This window comes from Pungitius pungitius, chromosome 20 (assembly GCF_949316345.1).
Source record: "Pungitius pungitius chromosome 20, fPunPun2.1, whole genome shotgun sequence".
Lineage (NCBI taxonomy): Eukaryota > Metazoa > Chordata > Actinopteri > Perciformes > Gasterosteidae > Pungitius > Pungitius pungitius.
This window is the reverse complement of record NC_084919.1, coordinates 5509759-5536780: the sequence shown is the minus strand read 5'-3', so window position 1 is coordinate 5536780 and position 27022 is coordinate 5509759. Positions and strand designations below refer to the sequence as shown.

The 27022-nt window shown below is 42.6% G+C and overlaps 3 protein-coding genes across 3 annotated transcripts in view; all 3 read right to left on the bottom strand.

Annotated features, from left to right (window-relative positions):
• Positions 1-42: 42 nt before the first annotated feature.
• LOC119194698 (solute carrier family 22 member 2-like) lies at positions 43-6027 on the bottom strand. Its single transcript, XM_037448990.2, has 12 exons — positions 5460-6027; positions 4819-4866; positions 4542-4645; positions 3844-3998; positions 3470-3638; positions 2942-3053; positions 2739-2848; positions 2443-2657; positions 2172-2280; positions 1516-1628; positions 397-496; positions 43-173 (listed from the first exon to the last, which is right to left on the bottom strand). The coding sequence occupies exons 1-12, from the start codon at positions 5811-5813 to the stop codon at positions 86-88; spliced, it is 1677 nt and encodes a 558-aa protein (XP_037304887.1). The 5' UTR covers positions 5814-6027; the 3' UTR covers positions 43-85.
• A 3502-nt stretch (positions 6028-9529) lies between these two features.
• Positions 9530-14426, bottom strand: LOC119194650 (solute carrier family 22 member 2-like). Its single transcript, XM_037448898.2, has 11 exons — positions 13902-14426; positions 13472-13575; positions 13109-13263; positions 12822-12990; positions 12574-12688; positions 12093-12193; positions 11720-11934; positions 11535-11643; positions 10966-11078; positions 10640-10739; positions 9530-10209 (listed from the first exon to the last, which is right to left on the bottom strand). Exons 1-11 carry the CDS (start codon positions 14301-14303, stop codon positions 10113-10115), a joined length of 1680 nt encoding a protein of 559 aa, XP_037304795.2. The 5' UTR covers positions 14304-14426; the 3' UTR covers positions 9530-10112.
• A 1427-nt stretch (positions 14427-15853) lies between these two features.
• igf2r (insulin-like growth factor 2 receptor) overlaps positions 15854-27022 on the bottom strand; it is a 32669-nt gene continuing 21500 nt past the window's right edge. Inside the window, exons 33-51 of the mRNA XM_037448896.2 lie at positions 26776-26907; positions 25823-25982; positions 25599-25707; positions 24686-24767; positions 24337-24470; positions 23817-23966; positions 23558-23722; positions 23062-23272; positions 22807-22959; positions 22334-22568; positions 22002-22138; positions 21678-21795; positions 20893-21039; positions 20571-20755; positions 19981-20167; positions 19739-19888; positions 19584-19653; positions 18848-19144; positions 15854-18769 (exon numbers count right to left, since the gene is read on the bottom strand). Of these exons, the coding sequence (XP_037304793.2) occupies positions 18623-18769; positions 18848-19144; positions 19584-19653; positions 19739-19888; positions 19981-20167; positions 20571-20755; positions 20893-21039; positions 21678-21795; positions 22002-22138; positions 22334-22568; positions 22807-22959; positions 23062-23272; positions 23558-23722; positions 23817-23966; positions 24337-24470; positions 24686-24767; positions 25599-25707; positions 25823-25982; positions 26776-26907 (2969 nt within the window). The 3' untranslated portion in view covers positions 15854-18622. The remainder of the gene's footprint in view (positions 18770-18847; positions 19145-19583; positions 19654-19738; positions 19889-19980; positions 20168-20570; positions 20756-20892; positions 21040-21677; positions 21796-22001; positions 22139-22333; positions 22569-22806; positions 22960-23061; positions 23273-23557; positions 23723-23816; positions 23967-24336; positions 24471-24685; positions 24768-25598; positions 25708-25822; positions 25983-26775; positions 26908-27022) is intronic.

Sequence of the window (27022 nt, the reverse complement as noted above, 5' to 3'; positions counted from 1 at the left end):
AAATGTTCATGAAGACAAACGTCCTTGTTTTGTTGTACCACAGTGAGGAAGTCAACAAGCATCATTACACAGTTGCACATGTCAGTCACACGTTTGTTTCTTCTTTGTTGTTTGTCAGGTCCATTTTCAAAGGTTCCTTAATTTGTTGTTTCTCCACTCTACTCTCTTTTTTCCTGGGAACAAAAACACATGTTATTGAAAGTAAATAATGTTGAGTTTATAGCTGTACATCAAACTTGATTCAGGTGAATCTCTGAAGAATGAATTATATTCAGAAGATTGTTTTTATGGAAAACTGTAATAATTGACATGTAAGACATTTGCTATTTCACTCCAAAACGAAGCATCAGTTCTCGATGTGCTGAGTTTTTAAACCTTTTGGGAGAGATTTCCCACCTGTTAGGAAACTCAACATCATCAATGGTCTCAGGTAGAGGAACTCCTCTGGTTTCTGGAAGGAACAACACCAAACCTCCAGCTATGAACGCAACCACCCCTGTGGAAATAAAAACCTTTAGGCTGGGATTGAACAAGGATTCATTCTCAAACTTTAAAAGTAGCTTAACATCTTTGCATCAAACTTGAATTCTAATTTAAAATGTTATTTGGTTTGCAAAGTCTGAACTTCCAATTGAGGTGATTTAACGCTTTTAAAAGGACTGCCTTTCTCAAATGGATTGAGCCAAATAATAAAATACAACTGGGATATTAAAGGGTCAGACTTAAACTTAATGAGTTTATGATTTTGGCTGTATTGCTTCTTTAATTCAGTCAACAGGGTTTTTTTGAAGGATGAAAAACTAAAGCTTGAATGCTTAACCATTACAACGACGTAACTGGGTTTGACGTTTTAGCTGGCTCGGCTTGTATATCCATATTGATTAAATCTGTTCATTTTGAATTAAATTTGGATTATCTTCAAATGGTGATTGGTTTTAATCAAGCTATTGACCTCTGGTATATATCAAATCTGTAAACCTAGATTTACTAAACTAGAAACTAATCCTATATTATAAATTTAACCGAGCCTAAATTACCAATAACCAAATCAATACCATAATATGTATTTAATTCTTTTATCTCAATACACCAATGTTTCATCTACTTTTTTAAATGTAGCACACTTGTAAATCGCCATCTTGGTTCAATTCAAGTTTTTTTTTTTTTTTACATTAAGTATTTCTTTAACAGCTGCAAGCATTGCACCATGTGAACACTAGAGTCTTGCAATTTTTTTGCATGAATGTGTTCAGAAACATTTCCTTCACACTTCTTAAGTTATAAGCTTGTATGGAATTACAATCAGATAACTAGTGTGCTCTATCTATAAAGATTTGGTTAAAGTCAAAGAATTAGGGTGCCCAAACACTAAAGGTATTAACTAAACACCTGTGATCCGAGAGCCAATGATCACCTGCCAATCAATGAGACTGTACGTATCTAAAAGCATAGGTTACAAAGATGGAGTACACCGACATCTGTTTGTCCCTGTGTGGCTCTCCCTTCACAACCTACCGAAGACGAGGAGGGGCAGCTCCAGCCAGATGGCCGCTAGTCTGTAGAGCAGGAAGGGAGATACCATGCCGCCCACGTCACACAGAGTGGAACAAACTGACACGCCCAGGTTCCTGTATTTAATTATTCCAAAGAACCAACATTTAGCGATTACACTGTAAAATCCAGAAACCCGGTCTCACTCACAGCTGTGATTGGCCAATGGCCGGTTGGTGTCCCTCGGCAGCCGCTTTCAACTGACTCCACTGTACATCCACACGCGTCATTATATGACTCTTGGAGCAATGAGATAGTGTAGAAGCACGCGAGTTCTACACAGATCAAAAAAGCACTGGACTTTCACCACGAGACTCGCATTTGTGTCCCGTGTGAAACCAAGTCAATGATTGCTTCTTTGGAGTTTTGGATGAAGTAAGTTCTGTTCTTTGGTTGTGGAAGTTATGTAAAAAGCTTACTTATGTCAGGTAATAAACATTTTCATTTTGACCCACACAAAAATATGTTTTTTTAGCCTAACCAAGTAGTTCTGAAATACATCTTGAACTTACGTAGGGAGTTTATTTTCAAAGGAGACAAAATGTCCAAACCGGATATCCTGGATGACGAGTTGGGAGTGAGAACCCGTGCAGTGAGTGTTGAAGTGCAGCGGACCTCACCTGATGTGCGTCGGGTAGAGCTCGGTGTTGACAAACACCACCATCTCGAAGGCCATGGTGATGCCCAGCCGACCGATGCAGGCCACCACCGTCTTAAACCAGATCATGCCTGAGCCATGGAGACAAAAGGACATTTACAGAATGCGTATCTACAAACTTTAAACTCTGCGGCTTTTTTAAATACAACATCTGAGCTGTTTTTTTTATTTATGAACATGCAGGTCTTTGTTATTATCTTGTACTTCTTCATACTGGCAAATAACATTCTCACTGTCGGGCATGAAGGCGGTGATGAAGCAGGCGGCGCCAGCAACCATGTTGGCGGCGGCGAAGGGAATGCGCCGGCCGACCCGTTCGATGGTGAAGAGGATGAGGAAGGCAGCCGGGAACTCCACCAGTCCGGAGATGAAGAAGTTGATGTAGACGTTTATTCCTGTGATCCCCACCCGCATGATGAGGCCTTGGTACACCACAGCGGTGGTGAACCTGCAAGAGATGCAAATGTCCAGAAGATGCAATGTTTCCAAGTACAACTTTGGGCTGAACAAAACTCCAGAGGATTCTCACCAGTTGAACATGAGGATGAAAGTGTGTTTTCTCATGTTTGGAGTTCTGATCAGGTCCAACAGGGAGGCAGAGGAAGAGTCGCCCTCCTCATCAGTCAGAGTCTGAAACAACTTCACGTGATCCAGTTTTGAGGTTAAATTAGTAGATGTGTTTGCAGAAGTATTTGTGTTTCCGTTCTGGAGAATTGAGACGCATCGATTTACCGCCGAGTCCTTGATTTTCCTCTTGTTCTCTTTGGCCATAGCTTCAGTGACCTCCAGAGCTTTGGCGGACTGGTTCTGAGAGATGAGCCACCTCGGAGACTCCGGGATAAACCTGAGACACAAAACATTTGACATCTGCAAACAGACTCACAAACTGTTCACCTGCTTTTAACCGAAAATCTGAGCTTCCCATTCTAATATGTCTCTTGACTTCAAGGACACTGCTGCTGCCAGAAACTTGAGTGATCCCTATCAAATGCCAGTGACAGCTCGAAAAGTGAAAGACATATTTAATAATATTTAATTGAAGTATTTAATAGAAGCAGGTAAGCAAAAACCAACAACATCTATGAATAGATCACTGACAGCAACACCAAGGAGGAGCTCTCAAAATCGATCATTGCCATGCATTTGAGGAAAAACGCACGAGATAAAGTGTGAACCAAACCCTCTTGTGACTTCCTACAGTACACAAATACAGTGATTAAAGAGTGTGAAGGATTGTAGAGTGAACGTGAGCTTCCTCACCAGTAGTAGAACAAGAAGAAGACGTAAGGGACGCTGATGACGACCTGCAGCCAGCGCCAGTCAGGGATGAAGTAGGCCAGCAGAGGGAGGACGAGGACGCCCACACTGAAGAACATCTGGAACAAAATACCCACCGTCCGTCTGTACTGCACTCCAACTATCTCTGTGACTAACGGGAAGACAGGATACACGTTAGAACAGAAATCTATGGCACCAAAGCAAAAGACATTAAGGATTTTCAGGCTTCTCTCAAACACTGTAGTTAAATAATAGCGTCACATCGTCCGTTTCTCTTATGCATTACACTTGTAGAGCTGAAGATATGACTTGAAGTGCTTGTTCAGTATTAGGAAACAATGGAAAGTCATCATTACGCAGCACATATGAGGACATCCAGCCTCCTTTCGCGCCGAAGCCTAAGATGGACCTCAAAACCAGGATGGAGATGTAGTTCGGAGCAAAAGCTACGGCGATCCCTGCGATCGCATTCAGTGCGTTGGACATCAGGAAACTCATTTTGCGGCCAAACCTGCAAAGACACGATTCCTTTCAAAATAAGAGAAAACTTGAATGAACATAATAGTATGAAAAAATAGATGGTGCCATGTAACTGTCAATTACTTAGAGCAAGACAATTATTTCTTGAAAGATATTTAATATGCAATTGAGCCATTAGCCTATGCCTAACTGGTGAATTTAGGCAAATTGAAAACGCATATAGATGAGTAGTTCTAAACACATAAATGTGTATTGTGTAATGTGAAATCCATGCATTAGGATGTCTCCCCTCCAAATAGAAAAGATGTAATGCTAACATCAGAAAATCCTCACTGCTTGTCTAAAATCACCTTGCCATATAAGACATGTTTTACCCGTTCACTCCATTTTGTATTGGCCTTATTTATGGGGCAATTACAGCTTTAAAGGCAACATCAACAAGTCAAGTCGGTTAGGAATGAATCTAGAACAAGCTCACAATCAGCTCTTTGCAAAAATCAAAAAAAAAAAGTTTAATTGAAGCAAAGATGAGAGAGAGACAATAGGTGGTTATGAAAATAATTCAGTGCTTTACCTGTCAGCAAAGAAACCAAAAGCAAAGCTGCCAATGAAGAAGCCCAAATTGAGAGCAGACTGGTTCATGTCCACAAACCATCCATCTGAACACACCAAGTTAAACTGGGACCAAAAGAAAAACAGTTACATGTCTTGCAAGATATCTTTATATCTCTGTGTCTGCACGATTACATATTGAATGATTTCATTTGCAATTCCCAGGGTTGATGAACTGTGACTTAATCTAGACATTTATTTTCTTTTGAAACCCAAATTAATACAATTTCTCTTCTCACCTCTGTGACAAAGGACTTCCTGCCTTCATACTGGTACTCCCAGCCATTCTTAAAAGATAAGAAACAATGAGTTGTATTCAACAGAGATGGTGAGAGAACACTTACACATATTTAATTCCACCTTATGCTGCTTTGTTGGTTTGACTCCTTTTGCAAGAATGACCCTCAACTTTGCAAACCTTTGTGATGTTTGACATCCTGAGAATCTGTGCAAGTTTCTGTAGGTTTTGTACTTGTCACAAGGCAAAGAACCGACTTTTACCACATTAAAGCAACAAGTGCATCTTAACACAATTTCAGGCCCGAGGAATGGACTTAAATAGAAAAAAAAGCCTGTTCTAAGTATGGTAACTATGAATCTATGGCTCATTCCGATAATTAAAAACTGACTAGCACCTGTAAATCTCTTAGTTTGTTCAGTCTGTGAAGGAAGTAGTCGAGAGAAGTTGGATTCATGTGATTCAAATGCAAAGGAGACATTCAGAGCATAACACATTGAAAAGAAACGTTTTTGTCACGAGCTGTGATCTTGCTTAACATTAGAACTGAAAATGTATTTGGTATCTATGGCAGGCTTTCTACAATTGCTGCTGCAGAACCACATAATCCAACAGATTTTTGATCAATCTCACAGGCCTCACCTTGCAAGCGGTTACTGGGATCTCGCTGAGGTCCAGCGCCTGCGTGTCACAGGCGAGCGCCGTGGCGTTCCAGTCCACCTCGTACTGCTCACAGCTGCTCTGCTGCAGCACCCCGGAGCGGTTGACCTGAGGCACCGTCAGCCTGCGACTCGCCGCCGGGCTCCAGTCGCACGCCTGCCTCCTCTGCACCACGGCGGGGTCCCGGCACCAGTGATCCGGGGTGAAACCCTGGAAGACGATGCCGACGTACACCCCTGCAAAAGGCAATGACACCAGGCACAGCAGGGCGAAGACGCGCTTCTGGCAGCGGCCGAATTTCCCGGCCTCCTCCAGCAGGTCATCAAAGGTCGTCATTGCTGCAGCTGTGCAGGTTTTCGCGCGTCGCAGAGATCAAAACAAGTGAAGTCCTTGCAGTTGAGCCCACACTGGATCAGTGGCTAACGCCAAGAGTCCGCTTAGCAGTCGGCAGACCAACGGACCCTCCTTAGCTTAATCTGGAGCTGGAGTCCAAAAAGGCCTGTTGAGAATGCTGCACAGCTGAAAACATGTTACTGTTTAATGGAGCCAAACTGAGAAAAACAGAGGACAATGCACAACCATTGGATGAACTCGGACTGGCCACAAGCCAAAACAAACTCTCTTGGTCAACTTACATAGTCTCTTATGCAAAATCACTGTGTAAATAGGACACATGGTATATTCAAAATAACATCAACATGCTGCCTACTACATATTACATCTGCATGTGCTTTTGGAGGTAAAACAGCTGGACACAGATCAGCCTGACCTCATATATATATATATATATACATATATATATATCATATATCATGAATCATACTGGGATGTTTCCTGAAACTGCCAAAACAAATCCACCTGCCAACACTGACTGAAACTATAGGCAACAGGACACCGCGGATCAAACAAAGCACGGCTGTGCACATCAAAGAGTAAAAATAGATAAAAGACGTAATCGAAATACTAATGAATATTGAGGGCTGACACCGAAAACGGAAATAATGGCAAAGTGTGATAGGTTGAAAAAATCTATTCCATGTTCCTTTTGCTTCTTACAAACACACCTTTTATTTTTCAAGTACTCAAATGCATCCTGGACTTACTCGACCACATCAGTAAGACCCTCTCACACACACACACACACACACACACACAGCTGTGATTTCTGATGGGCCACGCAGACGAGGTGAAACAGCTCAGACCATAGATCACACAAAGAGTATACAAAGACAGACTGGCTAGTGATACAGCAGAATGCATCTAAACTCCCACAAAGAGAGGTGCTGGTGTTTGACGGCAACCCTCTCACTTTTTACATTACACTACATTACTTTTAGGCCATTTATGAAGGATTTTAAGCACAACATCGAGGACAAAACCAAAAGTAAAGATGATCGACTCTACTTTCTGGAACAGTATACTGTTGGACAGCCAAAAGAGGTGTTCAAAGCTGCTTTCACATGAACGCCACAACTGGTTATGAGGAAGCAAGGCGCCTGCTTAATATCACTTTGGTGATGATTTCTGCATACGTTGAAAAGGCCTAAAACCTAAACCAAATACGTACAGATGATGGAAAGGTCCTTCATAGCTACGCCCTCTATCTAAGAGGCTGTGGTAATGCAGTTCAGGACCCCTCATTCATGTCAGAGCTGGACTCACCATGTGACATGAAAAGACTTGTTTTCAAACTCATATTCAAACTTTGAAAGAAATGGCTGTCTACTGCATGTGACATCACGGAAAGAAGACACCAGACACCTGCATTCAATGACCTTGTTCTCTTTCTGGAAAGGCGCGTCACAATCATTCAAGATCCGTCTTCGGGGATATCCAAGACCCTGCCAGAAGCACAAAAAGCAGAATATTCAAAAGAGACTTACCGTATACAAGATCTAGCAGCAAGAAAAGCTTTGTTACAACTGTCGTGCCTAAGACAGGAACCAACGTGAACACTAATGCACAGGACAGGGCGGAGATGCCAAAGGGCATCTGTAAAGCCATGGGCATCATCAAGCCTTGTGCTTTCGGTAATGGAGATCATGTGATGGAGACATGCGAAATAATAACAAAGATTCCCCACAAAGAGAAAGCTAAAAAACAAAAATGAACTCTGCTTTGCCTGCTTTATTAAAGGTCATACAAAGTAAAGAATGCAAGAAGCATCTCACATGTCGTTCCTGTGAGAAGAATTACCCCACTGTTTTACATGCAAATAACTTCCTACTCCAGGAAACAGTAGGCCAGTAGCTAAGTGGGATTCAGACACCAGGAGCAATTGCATGGCTAAATTTTCACAAAAGGGGGACAGAAGTGGTACCTGTCAAGATAAAGGCACACAAAGGCATCTGTTTGGTGGAAACCTACACTGTAACGAATTGCTGTAAATTTACTGTGTATTTCTAACGGTATCTTACTGTATGTCATAATAACATCCATCCCTTTCTTGTAAATTAACGGCCAATGTCATAAATAAACACTAAAAGCTGTCAATTAACATCAACATAAAGAGAGTATCTTATGAGATAAGATGATGACTTTGATTACAGGACCTTTTTTTTCAGTGACCAGAATGGGCTTCCATATTAATGTTTCCGTAATGATTGAAATGTTTGTATTATTCAAAGTAACACAAAAACATTTATTCTATGGTAACAAACTGTAATCCAATTAACAAGAATCCCAAAAGCTATGAAGCCACTGGAAGTGATCGATAGCCAAGGTCAGGGGCCCTATGCAGTCCTAACATATCTAGGTTGGACTATAAATGGACCGTTCTGCAGCACTGCACCTATGGATGAGGATGGTGTCCATTAGAATATCAGTAGTCAGGCTGGAAGAGCTTCTTATTTACCAGTACAACCAGGACTTCTCAGAGTTGGCCTACAATAAAAAAACAAGACCACTCATTTGAGACAAGAAATTCTCGCATGTGATGAACAGCTCAGTCAAAAGGAAAGATGGCCACTACGAAACACGACTTCCGTTCGGTCAGGATAACATCAGCATGCCAAACAACAGGAAGGTGGCGGAACTACAACGGCTTCAGTAGTGACGTCTTGAGGAAAGGGCATACAGAAGAGTGCCAGAGGAACAACTCCTCCAGAAAAATGGAAGACTGTGGTACATTCCTCACCATGATGTCTACAACAAAAGAAAAAAGACTATTCAGGTGGTGTTTGATTGTATCGCTTCATTCCAAGAGCATGGCAGCCAGCACTGAAACAGGTTCTGGCCCGTTGATGGCTGCTGAACATGGGCCAAACTAGGCATTATAGATTTGGGCTTATTCTGGTTGCGACGTGGGAGCCAGGTTTATCGGCATCCTCCGAGTGCAACGTCTACCAACCATCCAAAAACCGTTTAGTAACAATCCCTTTTCTCGTTAGATGCAGCACTGTGCCACAAGGCAAAAGTAATAAATGAATGGATTGGGGAACAAAACCTTGAGACTTTGGGTTTATGTCCAGGAATCTCCCCTGACCTTGGTCCCATTGAGGAACTTGTGGTCAATCGACAAAAGGCGAGGGGACAAACAAAAACCCACAATTCTGACAAACTCCAAGCATCGATTATGCAAGCATTCAAAATGTGGCCCAGAAGTTATCTGACAGCATGTAGGGAAAATTGCAGAGATTTTGAAAGAACTGGTCAACACTGGAAACATTGACTCTTCAAATAAACATAATGTAATTGTCAAAAGCTTTTGGGCAAATGGGAAAATGCTTGTAAATATATTTCAGTACATCTGACAAAAAATATCTAAAAATACTGAATTATTAAACTTTGTGAATATAAAATACTACTAATATAAACTACTTGTCGGTCATACTTAAAAAAACAAACAAGCTCTTATATTTAATTTAAGTGTCTCACATCCCACGTTAACGTTGGCAAACTAAACAGCTGTGACGGCTGCCATCTCAGTCCGAGTCAATGCTGTCGCTTTGCTGAGCGATGTCTCAGTGGGAGGCGCGACCTTTGCTCTTGTTGAACTAAATAACCATAAAAGAAATTCCTTAAGACAGAAAGTAATCTCAATTTCAGTTAATCAAATTTATTCACAACAGGGACCATTTACAAAAATACATTAATATCACGGGAGAAGTGATGCTTTGTACTACATTCAATTAATAGCTTCGTTTCATCGGCAATCCTTATGAATATGAAACAACACAAAATAACACTATCATCAACGCGCGCACACACACACACACACGCACACACGCACACACACTCTCTTACAAAAGTAAGAAGTCTTGTCTCGCAGTGTCTGGCTTTGATAAATAAAAAAAATAATAAAAACGTCAACTTACTGGCTGTTCACATGATGTCATTGGGCCCAAAAAAATATTTCTTCTGACTTTGGGAAAAGAGGCATCAGTAACACAGCAGATTTTTTTTGTGATAAATCCTTTTCCACTATAAACACTTGAACAGGCCTTATTTACATTTTCGTATCCCAAAAAATGTTAAAAGCACCAATAGCCGAATCAGAGTTATTTGCTTCCTTCTGTTTATGCAAATGATGCGCTAGCTGTTTGGAAGTCAATCTTTTTTTGGCTTTGTGTGCCTGTGGGAAACTTTCATAGGAATGAACGCAGCATGAATAAACACTTTGGTCACAGAAGCAGGTTAAACAGTTTCTGGTTGTTTGTTGTTGGTTGAAAAGTCGTCAGCAGGCAGCAAGTTGGCCAACTGCTGTTTCTTCAGTGCAGCGTTCTCCTTCAATCTGAAAACACACACACAAAAACAAACAATTACGCCATGTACAGAGCTGACACAACGATTAATTAAATCACCAGAAAATGACTGGCCGGGAGCCATAGTAATTGTGTCAGTAATTCTTTAAGCAAAGTTTGAAAACGTTAGGCTTTTTGTCATTAATCAATATATAACTTTGCTGGAATGTTGGTCAGACAAAACAAGATATTTGTGTGAAGCCACTTTGGTCTGTGGGAAATAATAACAACCCTTTATTACTATTTCATGATATAATACAAGACAAAGAATTGAAGAAGAAAATATATACTGAGAAGAATATTTTCATATACTTCTCAGTGCAATCAACGATTATTTTTCATAAACTTCCAGTGATTGTCGTTTCAACATTTGGAGGGAAACTGCAAAACGGACGTTTTATTTCAGGAGTGGACCCTCACCTCTCTGGGAACTCGATGTCGTTGATGGTGTCGGGCAGCGGCACACCTTTGGTCTCAGGAAGCAGCAGCACCAAACCACCGGCCACGAAAGCCAGAGACCCTGCAGAACACATCAAATATAAGATACTCAGGGATCTCCCTGTCAGACCATAATCTAGGACCCTTTTATTTTACAGTTTATGGAAGTGATGGTTAACTGAATACATGACGTTTAAAATACCAGTATTTAGAGAACATCTTCATCCACTGTAGTCCGTCTTTGGTGCAAACTTTGGAAAGACTTATATGACTTCTGTGTTCTCAATCCACAATAATACCAAACCCACCAAAGATGATGAGCGGCAGCTCCAGCCAGATGACCGCCAGTCTGTAGAGCAGGAAGGGAGCTATGATGCCGCCAACATCACAAAGAGTGGAACAGACCGACACGCCGAGATTCCTACGGACAAAAGAACAACCACCAAACGTTTACTCTCCTGCACACTGATGCCTGGCGGCTCTTCTTTCCCGTAGTGTTGTCGAACGAGCTAAAAGTCGCTTGTGCGGCAGCCCCTGAGGATGTAAAGCTCACGAAACAGAAGAACACAAAACATTTAGGCTTTCATATACAGTGAAGACGAGGTCAGCATCACACTTAGTGCCTCAACCGAAAGGCTTGATTGAATAAAAAAAGCAGTTATTGAATAAATCTGACCACCGATTTCCTGAATTTAGGATTGACCAGAGCGAGCTGGTTGTCAAAAACCGAACATTCATTTGCCATTTTAATCCAAAGCAACTCACAATAAGTGTTTATTAACCTCAACAGAAACAAGAGCTGGACGACATTTTCCAAACCCAAAGCGCACTCCTCACGACCCAGCGGCAGAGAGCGCGTCCCGTGTGTGAGTTTCACCTGACAAACGTCGGGTAGAGCTCGGTGTTGACAAACACCACCATCTCGAAGGCCACGGTGATGCCCAGCCGACCGATGCAGGCCACCACCGTCTTGAGCCAGATGAAGTCTGCAGGGACAGAGAGGGATGTAAATGTGCCGACATGGGAACGTCTTTCGTTCCCCGCACTCGCCCGGCGACTCACTGTCGGGGATGAAGGCGGTGATGAAGCAGGCGGCGCCAGCCACGATGTTGGCGGAGGCGAAGGGAATGCGCCGGCCGACCCGTTCGATGGTGAAGAGGATGAGGAAGGCTGCCGGGAACTCCACCAGGCCAGAGATGAGGAAGTCCATGTAGATGTTTCCTTCCAAAATGCCCAGCCTCATGATCAAACCCTGGTAGACCACAGCGCTGGTGAACCTGGGGGAGACACAGAGGAGAATTGGAAGAGATTGGAAGAAATATTTAAAGTTCCTAAACTACTTTGAGACAACCATCTTCATTAAGGTTTTTATACAAGCAAAGAAGACAAAGACCCCGAAATAAATGAACTTGTGGAAAAAATGTGGAATACTCACCAGTTAAAGCTGAGAATTAAAGTGTGTTTTCTCATTTTTGGAGTTCTGATCAGATTCATGAAGGAGGCAGAGCAGTATTGGGAGTTATCATCTGTCAGATTCTGCAGGATCAATGATCAAAGATTATGATCAATTCATGCTGCAAACACTTCTCATCACTTTCTAATACTCTATTTTAAATACCTCACAATTTGAAAAGCTTGAAAGAACTGTAAAGTTGCAGTTGGCTTGGATTTCTTTTCATAATTATTACTATTTTAGTGATTATTTTCCAATATTCATTTTTATATTTGACATAACGAGCATTAGAAAAATTGTGTTGGAAAACAATGAATTATTGCATTTAGAGTGGAAAAAAAGGATGTTACTCATTTCAAACTTTTTTTTAACAGATTGAGACCTTCTGTAACTGATCTAGTGAAGTGCACAGTTGGATCTTTTTGTCTTATAACGGGTTTTGCCTTCGTTAAACAACAGCTACCTCGATGTTCTTGGACAGGGTCCTCTTGTTCTCCTTAGCCATGGCCTCAGTGATCTCAATGGCTTCGGCGTTTTTATTCTGAGACAGAAGCCATCTTGGAGATTCTGGGACAAACCTGATAATACAAACACTTTGATGAAGGAACAACAAACTTGTTTGATCTTCCAACTGAATTTTCTAAAGACGAGGAGAATTAATGAAATGTGAGGTCTCCCTTTCTGTTTAGAGCATAGCCAGGTTTTTCTCACCAGTAGTAGGACAGGAAGAGGACGTAAGGGACGCTGATGACCATCTGCAGCCAGCGCCAGTCTGTGATGAAGTAGGCCAGCAGAGGGAGGAGAAGAATGCCGACACTGAAGAACATCTGGTAAAGGACTCCCACTGTGCGTCTGTACTCCACCCCCACGATCTCTGTGACTGAGACAGAAGAGGTGAAACGCTTTCACATAACGTGAAACGCTTCAGGGTGTGCATGGAGTTTCCTGAACCTTGTTGAACTGTAAAGCCCAGCTGGAAGGTTAAATGCTGCACTCACTCAGCACGTATCCGACCATCCAGCCCCCCTTCACTCCGAAGCCGTACAGCGTTCTGAAAACCAGCAGAGAGGCGTAGTTGGGAGCCACGGCCATCAGGATCCCTGCGATCCCGTTCAGCAGGTTGGCCATCAGGAAACTAATTTTCCTGCCAAACCTGGAGACGCGGACACAAACAGTCATCATTTTTCACACAGTGCAAATCTTGAAGCAGCAATGTTTCAGTTTCAGATCAACTTCAAATCTTAGAATAAGTGCAGCACTTCCTGTCTAAGGTGTTTCTAAATGGACACAAAATCGCTGCAATGCATCTGACTAAATCAATTGTCTCATCTTCATCCAACCAGCTTCAAATGGAGACTGACCTGTCGGCCAGGTAGCCAATTGTGATGCTTCCAATCAGGAAGCCCACGTTGAGAGTGGCCTGGTACATGTCCACCAACCAGGCGTTGGAGCAGACCAAGTCAAACTAGAACAACAGGTCGAACGGGACATTCATTTATTTCTAGATTTCTTGGGTCTCTTTTAACAAACGAACAAAAGGCAAATCAATAACCTTTTTTTTTCTCTGGGTAAACTTTGTGAATGTGACATTTTATGTGATTCTAAAAAGGAAATCATCTCAAAGAGCACGTATCTCTCCCTTGAAACCAAAAATATTGAATTTGACATTTCTCTATCTTGCAAAGTAGATGAAACATGTAAATGAGTCTATTGATGCCAAACTAAGCGAATCACCTCATCATATGACTGCACACTCCTTACTGGACGCAAGGGGTCTACTTTCCGACTCACCTCTGTGACGAAGGACTGCCTGCCCTCATAGTCGTACTCCCAGCCCTCTTTGCAGGCCCTTGTGGGGGTTCTGCTGAGGTCCAGCGCCTGCGTGTCACAGGCGAGCGCCGTGGCGTTCCAGTCCACCTCGTACTGCTCACAGCTGCTCTGCTGCAGCACCCCGGAGCGGTTGACCTGAGGCACCGTCAGCCTGCGACCCGCCGCCGGGCTCCAGTCGCACGCCTGCCTCCTCTGCACCACGGCGGGGTCCCGGCACCAGTGATCCGGGGTGAAACCCTGGAAGACGATGCCGACGTACACCCCTGAAAAGGGCATGGACACCATGCACAGCAGGGCGAAGATGCGCTTCTGGCAGCGGCCGAACTTCCCTGCTTCATCCAAGATGTTGTCAAAAGTGGTCATGGCTGCAATGTGGTGGATTTTTTTTTTTTTTTACTTTAACTAAACAATTTCAACCACAGCGTCGAAGCATCTACAAGTGGCGACAGCGTAGATGCTGAGACTCGCTGAAGAGTAACTGCATGTCGTTCTGTCCTCTGGATTTTAAACAGGACGAGCAGGAGCAAAGGTCCACGGGCCGACGTTTCCACAGACGTCAGACCAGGTGTGTAAACGGCCGACCCGGGGACTCATTAACATGGGCCTGTTTGTGCAGCCTGTCTCTGCACGTCCTGCAGGCACCGTGATACTATTAATCAGTCAACATTTAAATGTTGCGTCTGTGAGTACGTTGCACATGAAGATCTGACATCTGGCCTGTAGTCTTTGCAGCAGGGGAGCCAGAAAAAGGGTCACGTTCAACTCTAACATTCTCTGAGCGATTAGTGAGATGTTGCAAGCTTTTTTTTTCTGTGAGGCATCCATCTCTTCAAATTGAAATAATTAGACAAATTTGCTGTCATTGGTTCATCATGTTCTCTAAGATAAGTTAAAGTCAAGTCTTAAGATTTGATGGTAGATGTCCCCAGTCTTGAGCCCTTCGAAGGATGCCTACATTTCTTTGGGCCAGGTTGAAGTCTCAAGTCGAGTTCAGGTCAAGTCTGGGTTCTTTTTGAGTTCTAGATTAATTGAGAAAATCCATTAGGATGAGTAGAAGCATTGGCAGAATTGGTGGATTTTTTTTTGGTATTGCCAATCAGGAGGAGGCCTTGAAAGCAATGATGACATTTGCTACCAAGGAGAATGGTGGGGCAATAACTCACGTTGGTTAGAAGGGTGTCGGTATTTCTGCCCCCCCAAAAAAAAGTCCTGACAATTTTGCACCTAAAGACCACCGCGAGGGGATTTGACGTCTACAAACGCGGTTCTTTATGCAGAAAAAAGATACCATCAGAAGAGCTGTGGTCAGTGACAGCAGACGGGGGCTTTAGTTCTCTTAGACTTTTACAAAGGAAGAACACACTATGACATTAAACTAAAAATGTGAAAATCAATCCATTCAAAAAGTGTGAGATGTTAAGATTTTTTTTAAAGATTTGATTAGTATTAATGTAGCTGTGTTTAAAACAGATGATACCCCTTTTATTTTAAAAGGATTAACAGAAATGGTGCTTGTTTAAATAGTTTTGCTGAATTCATTGTTAATAATTATTGTGAGGCATCATTAACATTTATATATTCACGTTATAATAAGGTGACCTGTGCAACTTTGTTATTGGTTATCGGCCATTGTAGTTTCAGAAAGGTTGGTGATGTCACTTAAACTAGTCCAAGTTGAGCCATGAGGACCAGGCATACTGCTAATGAGACTCAAGTTCATCCAGAGGAGTCCAGGTCAAGTCTGTAGTTCCTCAGAGCAGGTCGGAGTCTCCAAATCAATTCTTTGATCCAGCAGGATGAGTGAAAGGCAAATCTTGAGAGCTCCCAGATGTCCCAATCATCTCTAAAAACAAATTGAGTCTAAAATCCTCAACAAATTCTGGCCTCAAAATCGTCAGAATATGGGATCTAACCACAGCAGACCTTTTTATTCAAATAATGCAATCTTTTTTTATTTGACATCAATGTTGTTTTTAAATATGAAACAAGCAAAAAGCTGAAATAAAACAACATATCAGACAACATAACCTACACCAACTCAATCGTAATAATGAACTTCAAAAGTACCGAATCATCACAGAAAATGCATTGTGCTTTTTTTTTCTTTTTTTGTAAGTCACAGCCTGTTTCTGAATCTCAACCTTAAATCACAGAGGCCAAATTAGCTTCACATAACCCAAAGCATTTCTCTGTAGAAAGTCCTTTCATGTCTGCATAGGGACGAAAAGGTTCAGGACAGCACCATGCAGACACTAGAGCTTTGGTTACTAAATACAGCAGGAACAGACTTTATGCAATGATGGAAATAAAAGACTTCACATAATAAACAGCCTCCTTGGTCTCCTGACGAGTCAGTGAGCACAAAGTGGCAAACAAGTTTTACAGAGTTTTCATGTTTGGCATCCTACAAAAAGGTTTAACAAATCTTAAGTACAATTCTTTAGAAATACCCTGAACGGTGAGCCTTCTTTTGATTGACACAATATTTTAGCTTTTTATTTGTTATACCCAATACCTTTTCTGTGGATTGAATACTGAGAAAACCCCAAAAGTGAATTTACTGACTTGATCCCCTTCGTTATGTCCACAATGTACGTACAGTAATAAATAGTGCGACAGTGCTGTTTGTGAGAGCAAATCATTCCAAAACCCTTTCAATAAATCATGAGGTTCTGTCCCAAGGTTGTATATTAACACACGGCAAATTCTGAGAAAGAAATCAATCTGTGAAACGGTCAGCGGGTTCATTCAGTTAGCCAAGTGGGAATAAAACACCTGTAAATGAGAAGCCTCAAAATGTCCCAAGACAAATACTTTCAAAGGGAGACGGATGGTCTGCAACAAACGGTTGTCTTTGGGTATTAGACTGATGTTCAGACAGAAGACGTTTGAACACATCATCTTGGGACTATGATGACTTGTGATGGGCACTTTTTTTCACAATCAAAAATGAAAATATCAGTTTGTTGCAGCCTTAGAAAACACTTGCTTCCTTAACAGGAGAGAAGAAGAACCATCAGACAAACCCTCCATCTTCAGTTGCAGAAACAAGATTGATTGGTTTTGACTTTGCGACCAAAGAATACAGATGCTCCCATCACACTGTGCAGGATTACTCACATCAGTTTAATATACTATCAAAATATCTCAGGCCCAAGATCTCCTTCATTACGGATATACTATTTGATACTGGTTTGATTATTAAGCAGAAAATATGTAAAATGTAAATAAACTGCCTGCATTCTTGATAATTAAATGCTCCTTATCACATGCATTTGGCTAAAAACGGCTGATTTGGCCCAAACAAAGTCGGTGGTACCTGGTTCAAACATGTCTTTTTTTTTTTTCTTTCACCAACATCAACGATTGCAAATGTAAATAATAAAAATGAGCCTTCAATGTACAGGCCGCACAAACGTGCAAAGCTAATTTTCAACTCTGATTCATTAATGCGAGCAGTGGCGGTAGAAATATGGCTTTTGCGGGAGAGGTGTTAGGGGGGAATGGATGGTGGCTTAAAAAAAAAAAAAAAAAACAGCAAACCTAAACATCTCAAATATCCCTTACAACCTCAGTCCTCGCCGTCCCTCCATTCACACGTAAGGCCATCTCTTTGTTTTCTCCTCCAAACCAGAACTGAGATTCATACAGATAGTCAGATCAGACACGCATTTAAATAACAAACAAACGTGTGAGCAAGACAACAAACAGACAAACAAAATGTCCATATTATAGAACCATATCTTCTATGTACAACGTCTCTGATCAACACAAGACAAAAATCAATCTGTTGCCGGATCAGTTGATGACAACGCAAAATAAGTTCATCATCAGGAAGGCATCACGCTTTCTTTTCGGGGGGGAAAGAAAGAGAAGACAGGCCATTGTAGCAACTGTAAACAGCAAGAACAGACAATCGGATGTCTCGATTCCCGACGCTCTCACGGCCCACGACCCAGGGAACAATGCCAGTTATCCCCTGCTTTGTTTTTCTTTGATGGTGGTGATCGTGGTTTTCCTCAGAAAAAACCACCGAATGGTTTCAATATCGAACTTCTTCACCGTACATCTCACTATAGTTATCAAATAGAGCCATGGAAAATAAAAATAAACTCCAAAAAGGCAGCCAAAGCTTTTCTTTTTATCCGACGCAATGACATGGTATTATTCTTCAGAAACTAATTAATGCGGCACTAAAGATCTAAAGCCATGGAACAACTATGGCAAAATAAAGAAAAACACAGAATTCATATCTTTTCACTCACATTGCTGAGCCAGCTTGTCAAAGAAGGTGCTTTGTATGCCTCTGGGGTTGATTTTTAGAGTCTATATTAGATAAATGTAGCAAGATTGACGTAGCTAAAGTGAATTATCTTATTATTTCACTTTGAGAAATGACTTTTATGACTAAGGTGTAGGTCAAAAAACAGCTTGCGGATCGCTTTAAATAATCATCTACCAATAAATATGGAACCATATTGCTAACATTGAAAGTCTTAACGGTGAACATGACGGATTCTGAAGACAAGTCAAGGCCCAGTCAGAAGTAGAATTCCAAAAGAGAGGAAAGGCTATGTTGTTGTTGTTGTTGTCGCTGCTGCTGCTGCTGTTGTTATGGAGACATTCAATGAGAAAGAAGAGTCCAGACTGGTTGTGGTACGTCAGCAGGATCGGCAGTGACATCACACCCTGAGGAGGTCCTCGTCACTGTCGTCCTCGTCCCGTTTCCTATTGGCTGCTGTGCTGTTGCCGGGGGAGCGAGGTTTCCTGCCCTTCCGCTTCCTCTCCGACTCGTCTAGGAGACCCACCAGGTCCTCGTCGCTCTCCTCCTGAAAAGAAGCACATCCGTGAGGTCTGGAGCGCCACATTAGGAAAACAAACCAACACCTGGACAGATGTTCAGGTACCTGAAGGAAGGGGCTGCGATGGGCCGAAGAGTGCCTGGAGTTCCCGGCGTTCCCGGAGGATTTCACCACTCGCACCCCCGGGACGCTGAGCACCTCGTCCTCGCTGTCGTCCTCGTCGTTCTGCTCGTCCAGCGAGAACGTGCGCAGGCCGTCCGCGTTCACCGGCTTGGTCGTGATGTGACCGTTGCCGTGGTTTTTCTTCCCCCGGTGGGAGGACGAGGAGGATGTGGGAGTTGCTTCGAGCTCCTCCATCAGCCACTCCATCTCCTCTTCGCCCCCTTCTTCGTCCATATTGACCTAAGGATTTACAAGTTGGAACAAACACATTCAACCTTTTTTCAGGCACTAGTTTCAAGAATATAACTGTGAGATAAGCCTATTATTTCTTTAATAATACACAAGTGAAAGTCCATAATAAAATAATTACGTAATATAATTTTATATTATATAATTAGTTCTTCTCTCATTGAAATATCACTCTTTTTGATCTTTGCAGTCAAAATTACTATTGACCCATTTCAAAAGGAAAATGGCAAAGAAAGATTCACTGCTGAACCTTTGGAAAAGTGCGGCCAAGACTAATTACCTTGGATTTTCACAATGTGGGGCAATGCTAATGACTTGATGTTTTTTCTTACATATGGCATTGTTTAAAAGCAAAACACTAAATTAAATTATCTAAGTAGTTGGCAGTAAAAGGGAAAACAGAATTAATTTATTCATTAGCTCAACCCACCTTGGAATATTTATAGGAGACTTGGTTTCCTCTCCTGCAGCAGCCAACCACCTTCTGGATCACCAACTCTCTGTTGTTGATGACAAGACACAATTCAGGGAAATAAAAAAAAAGTTCTTGAAATGTTTCAGCTTCCCTGCTTCCCGTGGTCTCACCTCCTCTCCTTCTTGTGGAGCAGCAGCCCGAGCAGGCCGACGGACAGAACCACCAGCAGCAGACTCAGCATCAGCCCCATCGCCGGCCTCCCCCCGGAGAAAGGAGGGGCATCGCCGTCCCCTATATCTTCAACACCTACGTCAACAGTTCTGCAATGAAATTGGAAAGGAAGACTTAAGCACATATTTGGAATTTTCTTAAACTTACATCTCTCATGTAGTAAAGAATGTTTGCTGCTCACGTGAGACCACACACAGCGTCCGTGTGCCACACAAAGAGATACTGGCATTCATCCGTCTCCAGCATGAACTCAGGGATGCCGACGCCTGCCGACGGGTTACAGTGGAACATGATGGTGGACGACACCATTTTTGTCTTCTCCCGCCCACATGGGGACTCAGAGGGCACCATCACATCCAGGTTTCCTCCTAAAGGGAGAGAAGAGGCGTTGGATGGCATGAATGAGTGGAATTGCGATGATCCAGCAAGAATCAACGAGTTGTAATAATAGGACAACATAAGCTGGCCCTCATCAGGTAACACACAAAAGGCTGATGAAGTCACAACAAGTGGTTTTCATAATTTGTGATGATTTTGGCCGTCCATGCTGGTGAACGTGGTTTGTGGGCACCGCAGTCCCTTTGGAAAACCGCCATTGTCTTACAATCATCTCTCTACACACTACGGTGAGTACATAAACGTGCCCAGGAGATTTGGTTTTTGTTGGCACACCAAACATCACGATCGGTCTTTCGCTGTGATTTGACAACTTAATTTCTAAATAAGAGGTTCAGAACCAATTGCTGCTCACTAAACGTAGCAAGAATTTACCTTTTACGTAGTACCTGGCCTTTTTTGAAAAGCCAATCTTGCGTCTGTTCTGCCCGTTGAGTTTGACCTGGCAGATGTTGGCGCCGAGACAGGTGGGCAGCGAGTTGTTGGTGATGCCAGACAACTGGATGTGGTAGACGTAGCGGTCGCCGTTGGGACGGATGTCTCCAGACGCCTGATGGTGGCTGAGAGAAGAAGGTTAACAACAAAGCTAGACAGACGGCCCCAAGTAGAAAATAAAATGACCTTCTCATTTATGCACAAAAGGGAGATATGTTCAAGGAGGATTACGGCGCAGAGGTGGAGTGTGTGCTTGTGTTACCTGAAGTAAAGCGTTCCCAGATTGAGGCTGGCTCCGGTGTCGGGAACTTGGATCGTCCCATTCACCATCTGCACCTCCCGCTGCTTCACAGCACACGCCAACCGAGTCTCCCAGCCAATCACAAACGTACATGTCGCCTTATCGACGCTGTTCATGCGGAACAAAAATGGGGCAGATTTAGTCTGAGGAACATTTCAGACTTCAAGAACCAATTGAACAAGCGGAGGGAAAATAAAAGCAAAATACCAATAAATGCAATAAATTAAACAAATTCAACATTAAGGAAGGAGTCATCCATATCATATAAAAGTTAATATCTAATTGACTCTGCTTTTGGGGGTGCTGATGAAAAGAAACTACCAAAAGAGATTATTCATCTTCAGTATAAAGCCTTGATATTGATCGGAGAAAACAAAACTCATGACTGTGAATTTTGTGTCAGCCAAGAAATGTTTGGCACCGTGCCCAAACTATGCTTTAATGGGAGATGATTTAACACTAAAGACAAACACTGTTTTGTATAACGGGACTAAAAAGCCTACAGGCTGTGGAACGCAACCTATTGTACATTGCTGCATCAGGAGAGAAGACCTCACAATGAGGAAATGATGCATATCCCGAACAGGTAACGTTAAAACAAATATTCTGTTCTCATTCTTTTATGCTTCATTTACATACAGATTTGAAAATGTTTGCATGCAATAGGATCTCAATCTCTTTTGCCCGTGGGGCTGGAAATGAAAAGCTTTCGAAAACCAGCTGATTTGTTCGGGGTTGTGTGTCACCTGATGAGGGCTGGGTGTCCGACAGTGGAGCCACAGCTCAGCTGGATCACAGTCTTGGCTTGCACACCGTTATCACAGACCTCTTCTCCCGCTGAGTAACTGACAGTTATCTTTCCATCTGTAAAAAGCAGATTGAGAGCCGTGATCCAAAAGCCGTAATTTTGTTTAACTCAAAGCCTGCAATGATTTCTGTTTCATTCAGTCGGTTTGGAGTTACAGAACAACAGCATCACCATCTGTTAATACTAGGGTGATTGAAACGTCAAGCACATATTCCTCTTCTCAAAAAGTACTAAACAAAGCACACAAAGCTCAATTACTCACCAACATGGCTCATTTTCTGGGTATAAACTCGGCCCAGGGTCTGGGTAACTCCGGCTGCTGTGTGCCGGCACACAGTTGCTCCCCCTGGACAGCCTGGCAATCCGCCTTGGATACCCTGACACAGGTTAATGAAGTACCTACAGGTAAAAACAAAAAAAAAGTCATTTAAATAAAGGCGGGACTATAGAAGGGAACATTACTGATCTATTTATTTGGATCCAGTATTATAACATTTAGTTCTCAGTTCTGAAACTAAAAGTGGAGTAGTCATGCCCAATATAACAAATCTCCACCTTTCATTATAAGGAGGGGTTATGTCAAGCCAAACTTACGAATCTCCCTGGTGTCTGAACTTCCACGGCTCAGTGAGGGAGGACAGGGTTCGCAGGTCAAAGGTCTGGTGCTGGCTGACCAGCTTACACTCCATTTTCATCGGGGGACAAACGGCACTGGTGCGCCACTGAAAGGTCACCGAACAACCCGCCGTCTCTGAGAGCAGCCGTGGAGAGCCACGGCCCGCTGACTCGTCGCAGGTAAACAATATGGAGGACTGGCGCTTACCAGAGGCTGAAAGAGCAACGAAGCCATTAATAGAAATGCAACACAAAAGAAGAATGATCATTTGATGAATCATTCACGTTAATAAAAACATGTAATTTTTTTTAGCTTTGCCTGCATTACATCCTGTCCTAAACTTTTCATGTCAAAAGTTCAAAGCTTGAGTAATAATGGGAGTTCACAGGGACGGCTTTAGAGTCGTCACATCTGTGCTGTGTTTTCCTCTCTACTGTCAAAGAGCCTTCACCTGCATTGCAGAATCCCCACTTCTTGTCCTTGTCGTAGTCTGCAGTGGTGGCACACCACATCCTGCCATCTGTGCGTTCGTCTTTGGTGCACGCCGTGTATGACTTCTTCATGAGCGTGAAGGGGAAAACGCACACCTCGCCCTCATTTGTCACTGGGACGCACAAACAAAAACCATCAGCCACCTTCTTCAGTTGTCTAAAACACAGTGTGAGAAAAATGTCTTGTCTATACTAGCAGACAATAGCAGGCGTACCTGGTGGGCAGGCATCTCCCCCACCGTACTGCATCAGTATGGCGTCCTCGTCGTGTTTGTAGTCCATTGTCATGGCCTTGCTGATGCCGAAAGATGATGCTGACTTGTCTGATCCAGAACCAGACACCTGGCAAACCGCGCTCTTGTCGCAGGCCGGCTCGGCCACTGAGCCGCAGACGTTGATGTGGTAGACGCTGGAGCTCGCTGGCACCTGATATACAGAGACTCAACTTCACTACAGCACTTAAAAAAGACACAGCTTGCAGCTTTTGGTGGTATTGCGGTTGCAAATTGCAAGCAGACCGAGCCTCAATGTGCTAACTTCTCCTTGTTTGCATCCGGTAACACTACCATAACACTTGTTTAGCTGAAATTTACGTCAGACAATGGCTGGCAGTTGTGACCTTCAGGTAATGGAAAAAGATGACATTCTCTCGCTGGAGCCAGTGATTGGTTTATCCATTTTGGAGGTAGACAACAAGCTTATGGAGCTCACCTTCACTTCACCAGAGAGGACGGACAGTTCAAAGGTGAACTGGAGCTGGGAATCAGTGAGCTGGCAACCGCTGGCGTTGGTGAGGGCGGCGTCCGAGCACACTAGAGGAGTTGCCCACTCAAATAAATAGAGACATTTCTGCAGCCTCAGCATTTGTGGAGAGCCCTGAATGAAGTAATAAAAAAAAGTCACTGGTTTGTTCAAAGACCTTGAGTAATCGAATGCAACGCCATAAAAGGACAGCCAGGTGCTCACTGACCAGATCCAAGCCCCTCTGGCAGGTGAAGACGATGGTCGAGGTGTAGTTCTGTGCAGGGTCAGCCTCGCACTTGGTGGAGCTGTTGTAGGTGATGGACACTTCCCCTGTGGCGCTGTTGATCTCAGGACCGCTGGTAATCCGCCCAATGTCCTTTAAAAGAGAGTAAGAGAGAAAAATGCCTGATTGTTTTTTCTTCATTATTTAGCTTTAACAGGGGTCGCTATTGCTTAATAGGTTACGGCACTCCATAATGTCATACTTCCATCATTAGTGTTGTTATATTCTTTACCTATTTTTAAACGTGTACACAATTAATTAAAGTTACTGCTTCAATAGCATAAAATGTGTATAAATGTGTATAATGTGATTGCCCTTGAACCTTTTTACTTATTGGCAGGGCAGTTTTCATTTTTCATTCAAATGAAAGTTAGGTGAAGGTAAGTGGTCCTTTATCTACCTAGTATTAGAAAATAGTGTGACAGCAAATGCATGCATCTGGTTGTGTTAGCCAGTTTCTTACCACTGGTGGTCCATTGTCGGGGTCCTTACAGACAGCGGCGCCAGGGGGGCAGGTTACCCCTGGGATGGGGTTTAAGGGCTGGCAGATATTGATGTAGAAGTCTGGAGATCCGTCATCTTGGTCCACTGCCTCGTCTTGAAGGGAAACAATTAAGTGGATTGAACTACAAATGTGGACGCTGCATATTTTTGCTCCTAAATTATGTACATAGATGTAAAGACTTGCTGACATGATGCTGATGATCACGTGCTACACGTGATTTTAGTTATTTGGAGAATAGGTTTAGAACCCATCACTGCATGCAAAAAAAAAATATTCATATGACATGCTGACACCTCGGGCCACTGACCTGTTGCTGTGTAGTATCCATTGATGTGGATGAGAGGAGTCAGGTCTATGAGAGCAGAGCCGTTCTGGACCGAACACCTTACCTGAAAATGGAATTAAAAAAAAGGAAGCAAATACATTTCAGTGGTACATCCTTGAAGTGTCACAGTAATATTTTATTTTTTTGAGCCTCAGAAAGGACTAAATTAATGCACAGAATTTCAATCATTGTGTTCTATACAGTGGTTGATGAAATTGTTCTTTCAATATTTTTTTCTTTTGATGGTCTTGAGTTCTGAAAAGTATTGTAGAACAAGGGTTAGGTACGCTGCCACAATTCCTGCAGCATCCCATCAATGCTGCATTCTTGTGTCCTTTGATAATCCTTGAGAACCTGATTAAAGTCCACCTGCAGTCTACGCTCTAAACTGAAATTCAATCAGCTGTGTGAAATGGCAAATGCAGTGCCAATTTACAAAAGAATGCTCTATGTCATTTTTATATTTATTTACCGTTGAGAAAACTACAAGCTCCGAGAGGCAAGTAAGGGGAATTAACAACAATTCTTGTAAAACAAATAGTATTTTCTCCAACCCATTTACACGGATAATAAAATAAAACCCAAAAATGTATTATGAAAGTGAAAGTCAGCTTTTCTTCCCTGCTACACAGACAGAAAATTAAACTACTTCAACAAAAAGCTGGTTTTATGACAGTACACAGATCAAATACAAGCTGGGGTTAAGGCTTTGTGTAAATCATAACTTTACATTTGATTAACAATATATGTACATTCCTTACCAGTTATTTCTTCACTGCGTTGAATGGGGAAGCCAAACATTTCCAAACATTGGATTTTAAGCTATTTTATGACATATAGCAGTCAATGCGTTCGTCTGACCTACCACACCGAAAAAGAGAGAAAACATACTCACTGGCTGTTCGCAGACCAGTGGTGTGTGGAAAGAGAAGGAGTGTGTGCAGGTCTCAGCATTGGAGTAAATGAGAACCGGCTCTGGCGGGGACGAGCCCATGTTAGGTGGCCTGCAAACACAAATGTAAATATTCAACATAGTCTGATATCTCTTGTCTGCCACATGATAAATACATCACTGGTGTTAATGCAAAAGATATGGTAACACATTGTAACCAACATTACCTGCAGATGAAGTGGATGACGGTGTTGTGTTTGAGTTTGGTATCTGCTGGGCAGGTACTTCCTCCTTCATACGTCAGCTCCAGAACCTGATCCTTGTAGGAGAGTTGTCTGCTCACCTGACCGCCGCTCACCACGGTCGCAGCATCCTTAATACACACAGCTGGAACATAATATGCATGAAAAGATATGTTACAATAACTGCCAAAATACAGTTGTGCTAATAGTTCACCTTTTTGCCCTTTAGAATTTATTTTAATAACAACAAACTCTGACCATGCATCACCTGATTGTCTAGAACCGGGTATTCGGGTGCTGCTTGAACATCTCCATTATATTCCTGATGCAGTCTTGGTTGAGGTATGTGCTCCTTCAGTGTCTCAAGTTTAATGTGCAGTAAATGATACAACCCAGGTAAAAGAGCAATCAATGATTTGAGAATAGATGGAATTTTAGGCCTCTTAACGCTCAACTGTGACGCAAAACAGTGGTGACGCACGTCCTCGGTATAACATAAGCCACGCAAACGAGTAAAACTGAACATTAACCAGGGGAGAAGTGAACGAGCAAATCCAGCCCACTGTATTTGCGTTTACTTTGAAACTTTTTTTAACTCCCTGTTCGAATGCATTTGTTGAGGTGGCCGACGCCACCAATAATTGACACCAACTGGGTCTAGTAATCGTGAAATTGACACAAAATAAGTGCTGAGTGAGGTCCAGCATGTCAATATTAAAAAGTCAAATTGGTGCGTTAACCTAATCTTTCCTTATACATATTGTCCACATTTAGAATCCACCTATCTTTATTCCCATCAAACAACCGGTAGTAACTGAGAAATGGAATTTAGCTGAAAGCTGAACCAACCAGTCAACACCAGTGACTGATACCAGCACCAACTGGTTGAAGGCGACTCTGATTGTCGACAAAGTGAGCTCTGCTTTTGGAGCACCTACCGGTTTCTGAGCTGCATCCGGCGTTGGACACGTTCCCACAGATATTCATGCGGAACATCTTTCTGTGTTCCTGGGGATCGTACACAACGTAACCTTCTTCCTTTGTCAGGGTGTTGAGATCAAACAAGTGACCTAAAGGAAAAGAGTCTCACAGTTAATAGAAATGCAAACATTGAAGGAATGAATCTAAACCGAACAAAGTCTATTAAACACAAATACTGTGTCAACACTGCTTTTTTACCCAAGA

Bases quoted from the DNA above. Each gene is read 5' to 3' on its own strand.
- LOC119194698 (XM_037448990.2), bottom strand. From the start codon at position 5,813: ATGACGACCTTTGATGACCTGCTGGAGGAGGCCGGGAAATTCGGCCGC. The intron at 4,867-5,459 runs GTGAGGCCTGTG...TTATCTTTTAAG, and splicing joins TCCCAGTAACCGCTTGCAAG to AATGGCTGGGAGTACCAGTA. The intron at 3,054-3,469 runs GTGAGGAAGCTC...TTTGTGTCTCAG, and splicing joins TTCTTCTTGTTCTACTACTG to GTTTATCCCGGAGTCTCCGA.
- LOC119194650 (XM_037448898.2), bottom strand. From the start codon at position 14,303: ATGACCACTTTTGACAACATCTTGGATGAAGCAGGGAAGTTCGGCCGC. The intron at 12,689-12,821 runs GTGAGAAAAACC...TTGTATTATCAG, and splicing joins CTCTTCCTGTCCTACTACTG to GTTTGTCCCAGAATCTCCAA. The intron at 11,935-12,092 runs GTGAGTATTCCA...TGTCTCCCCCAG, and splicing joins TTAATTCTCAGCTTTAACTG to GTTCACCAGCGCTGTGGTCT.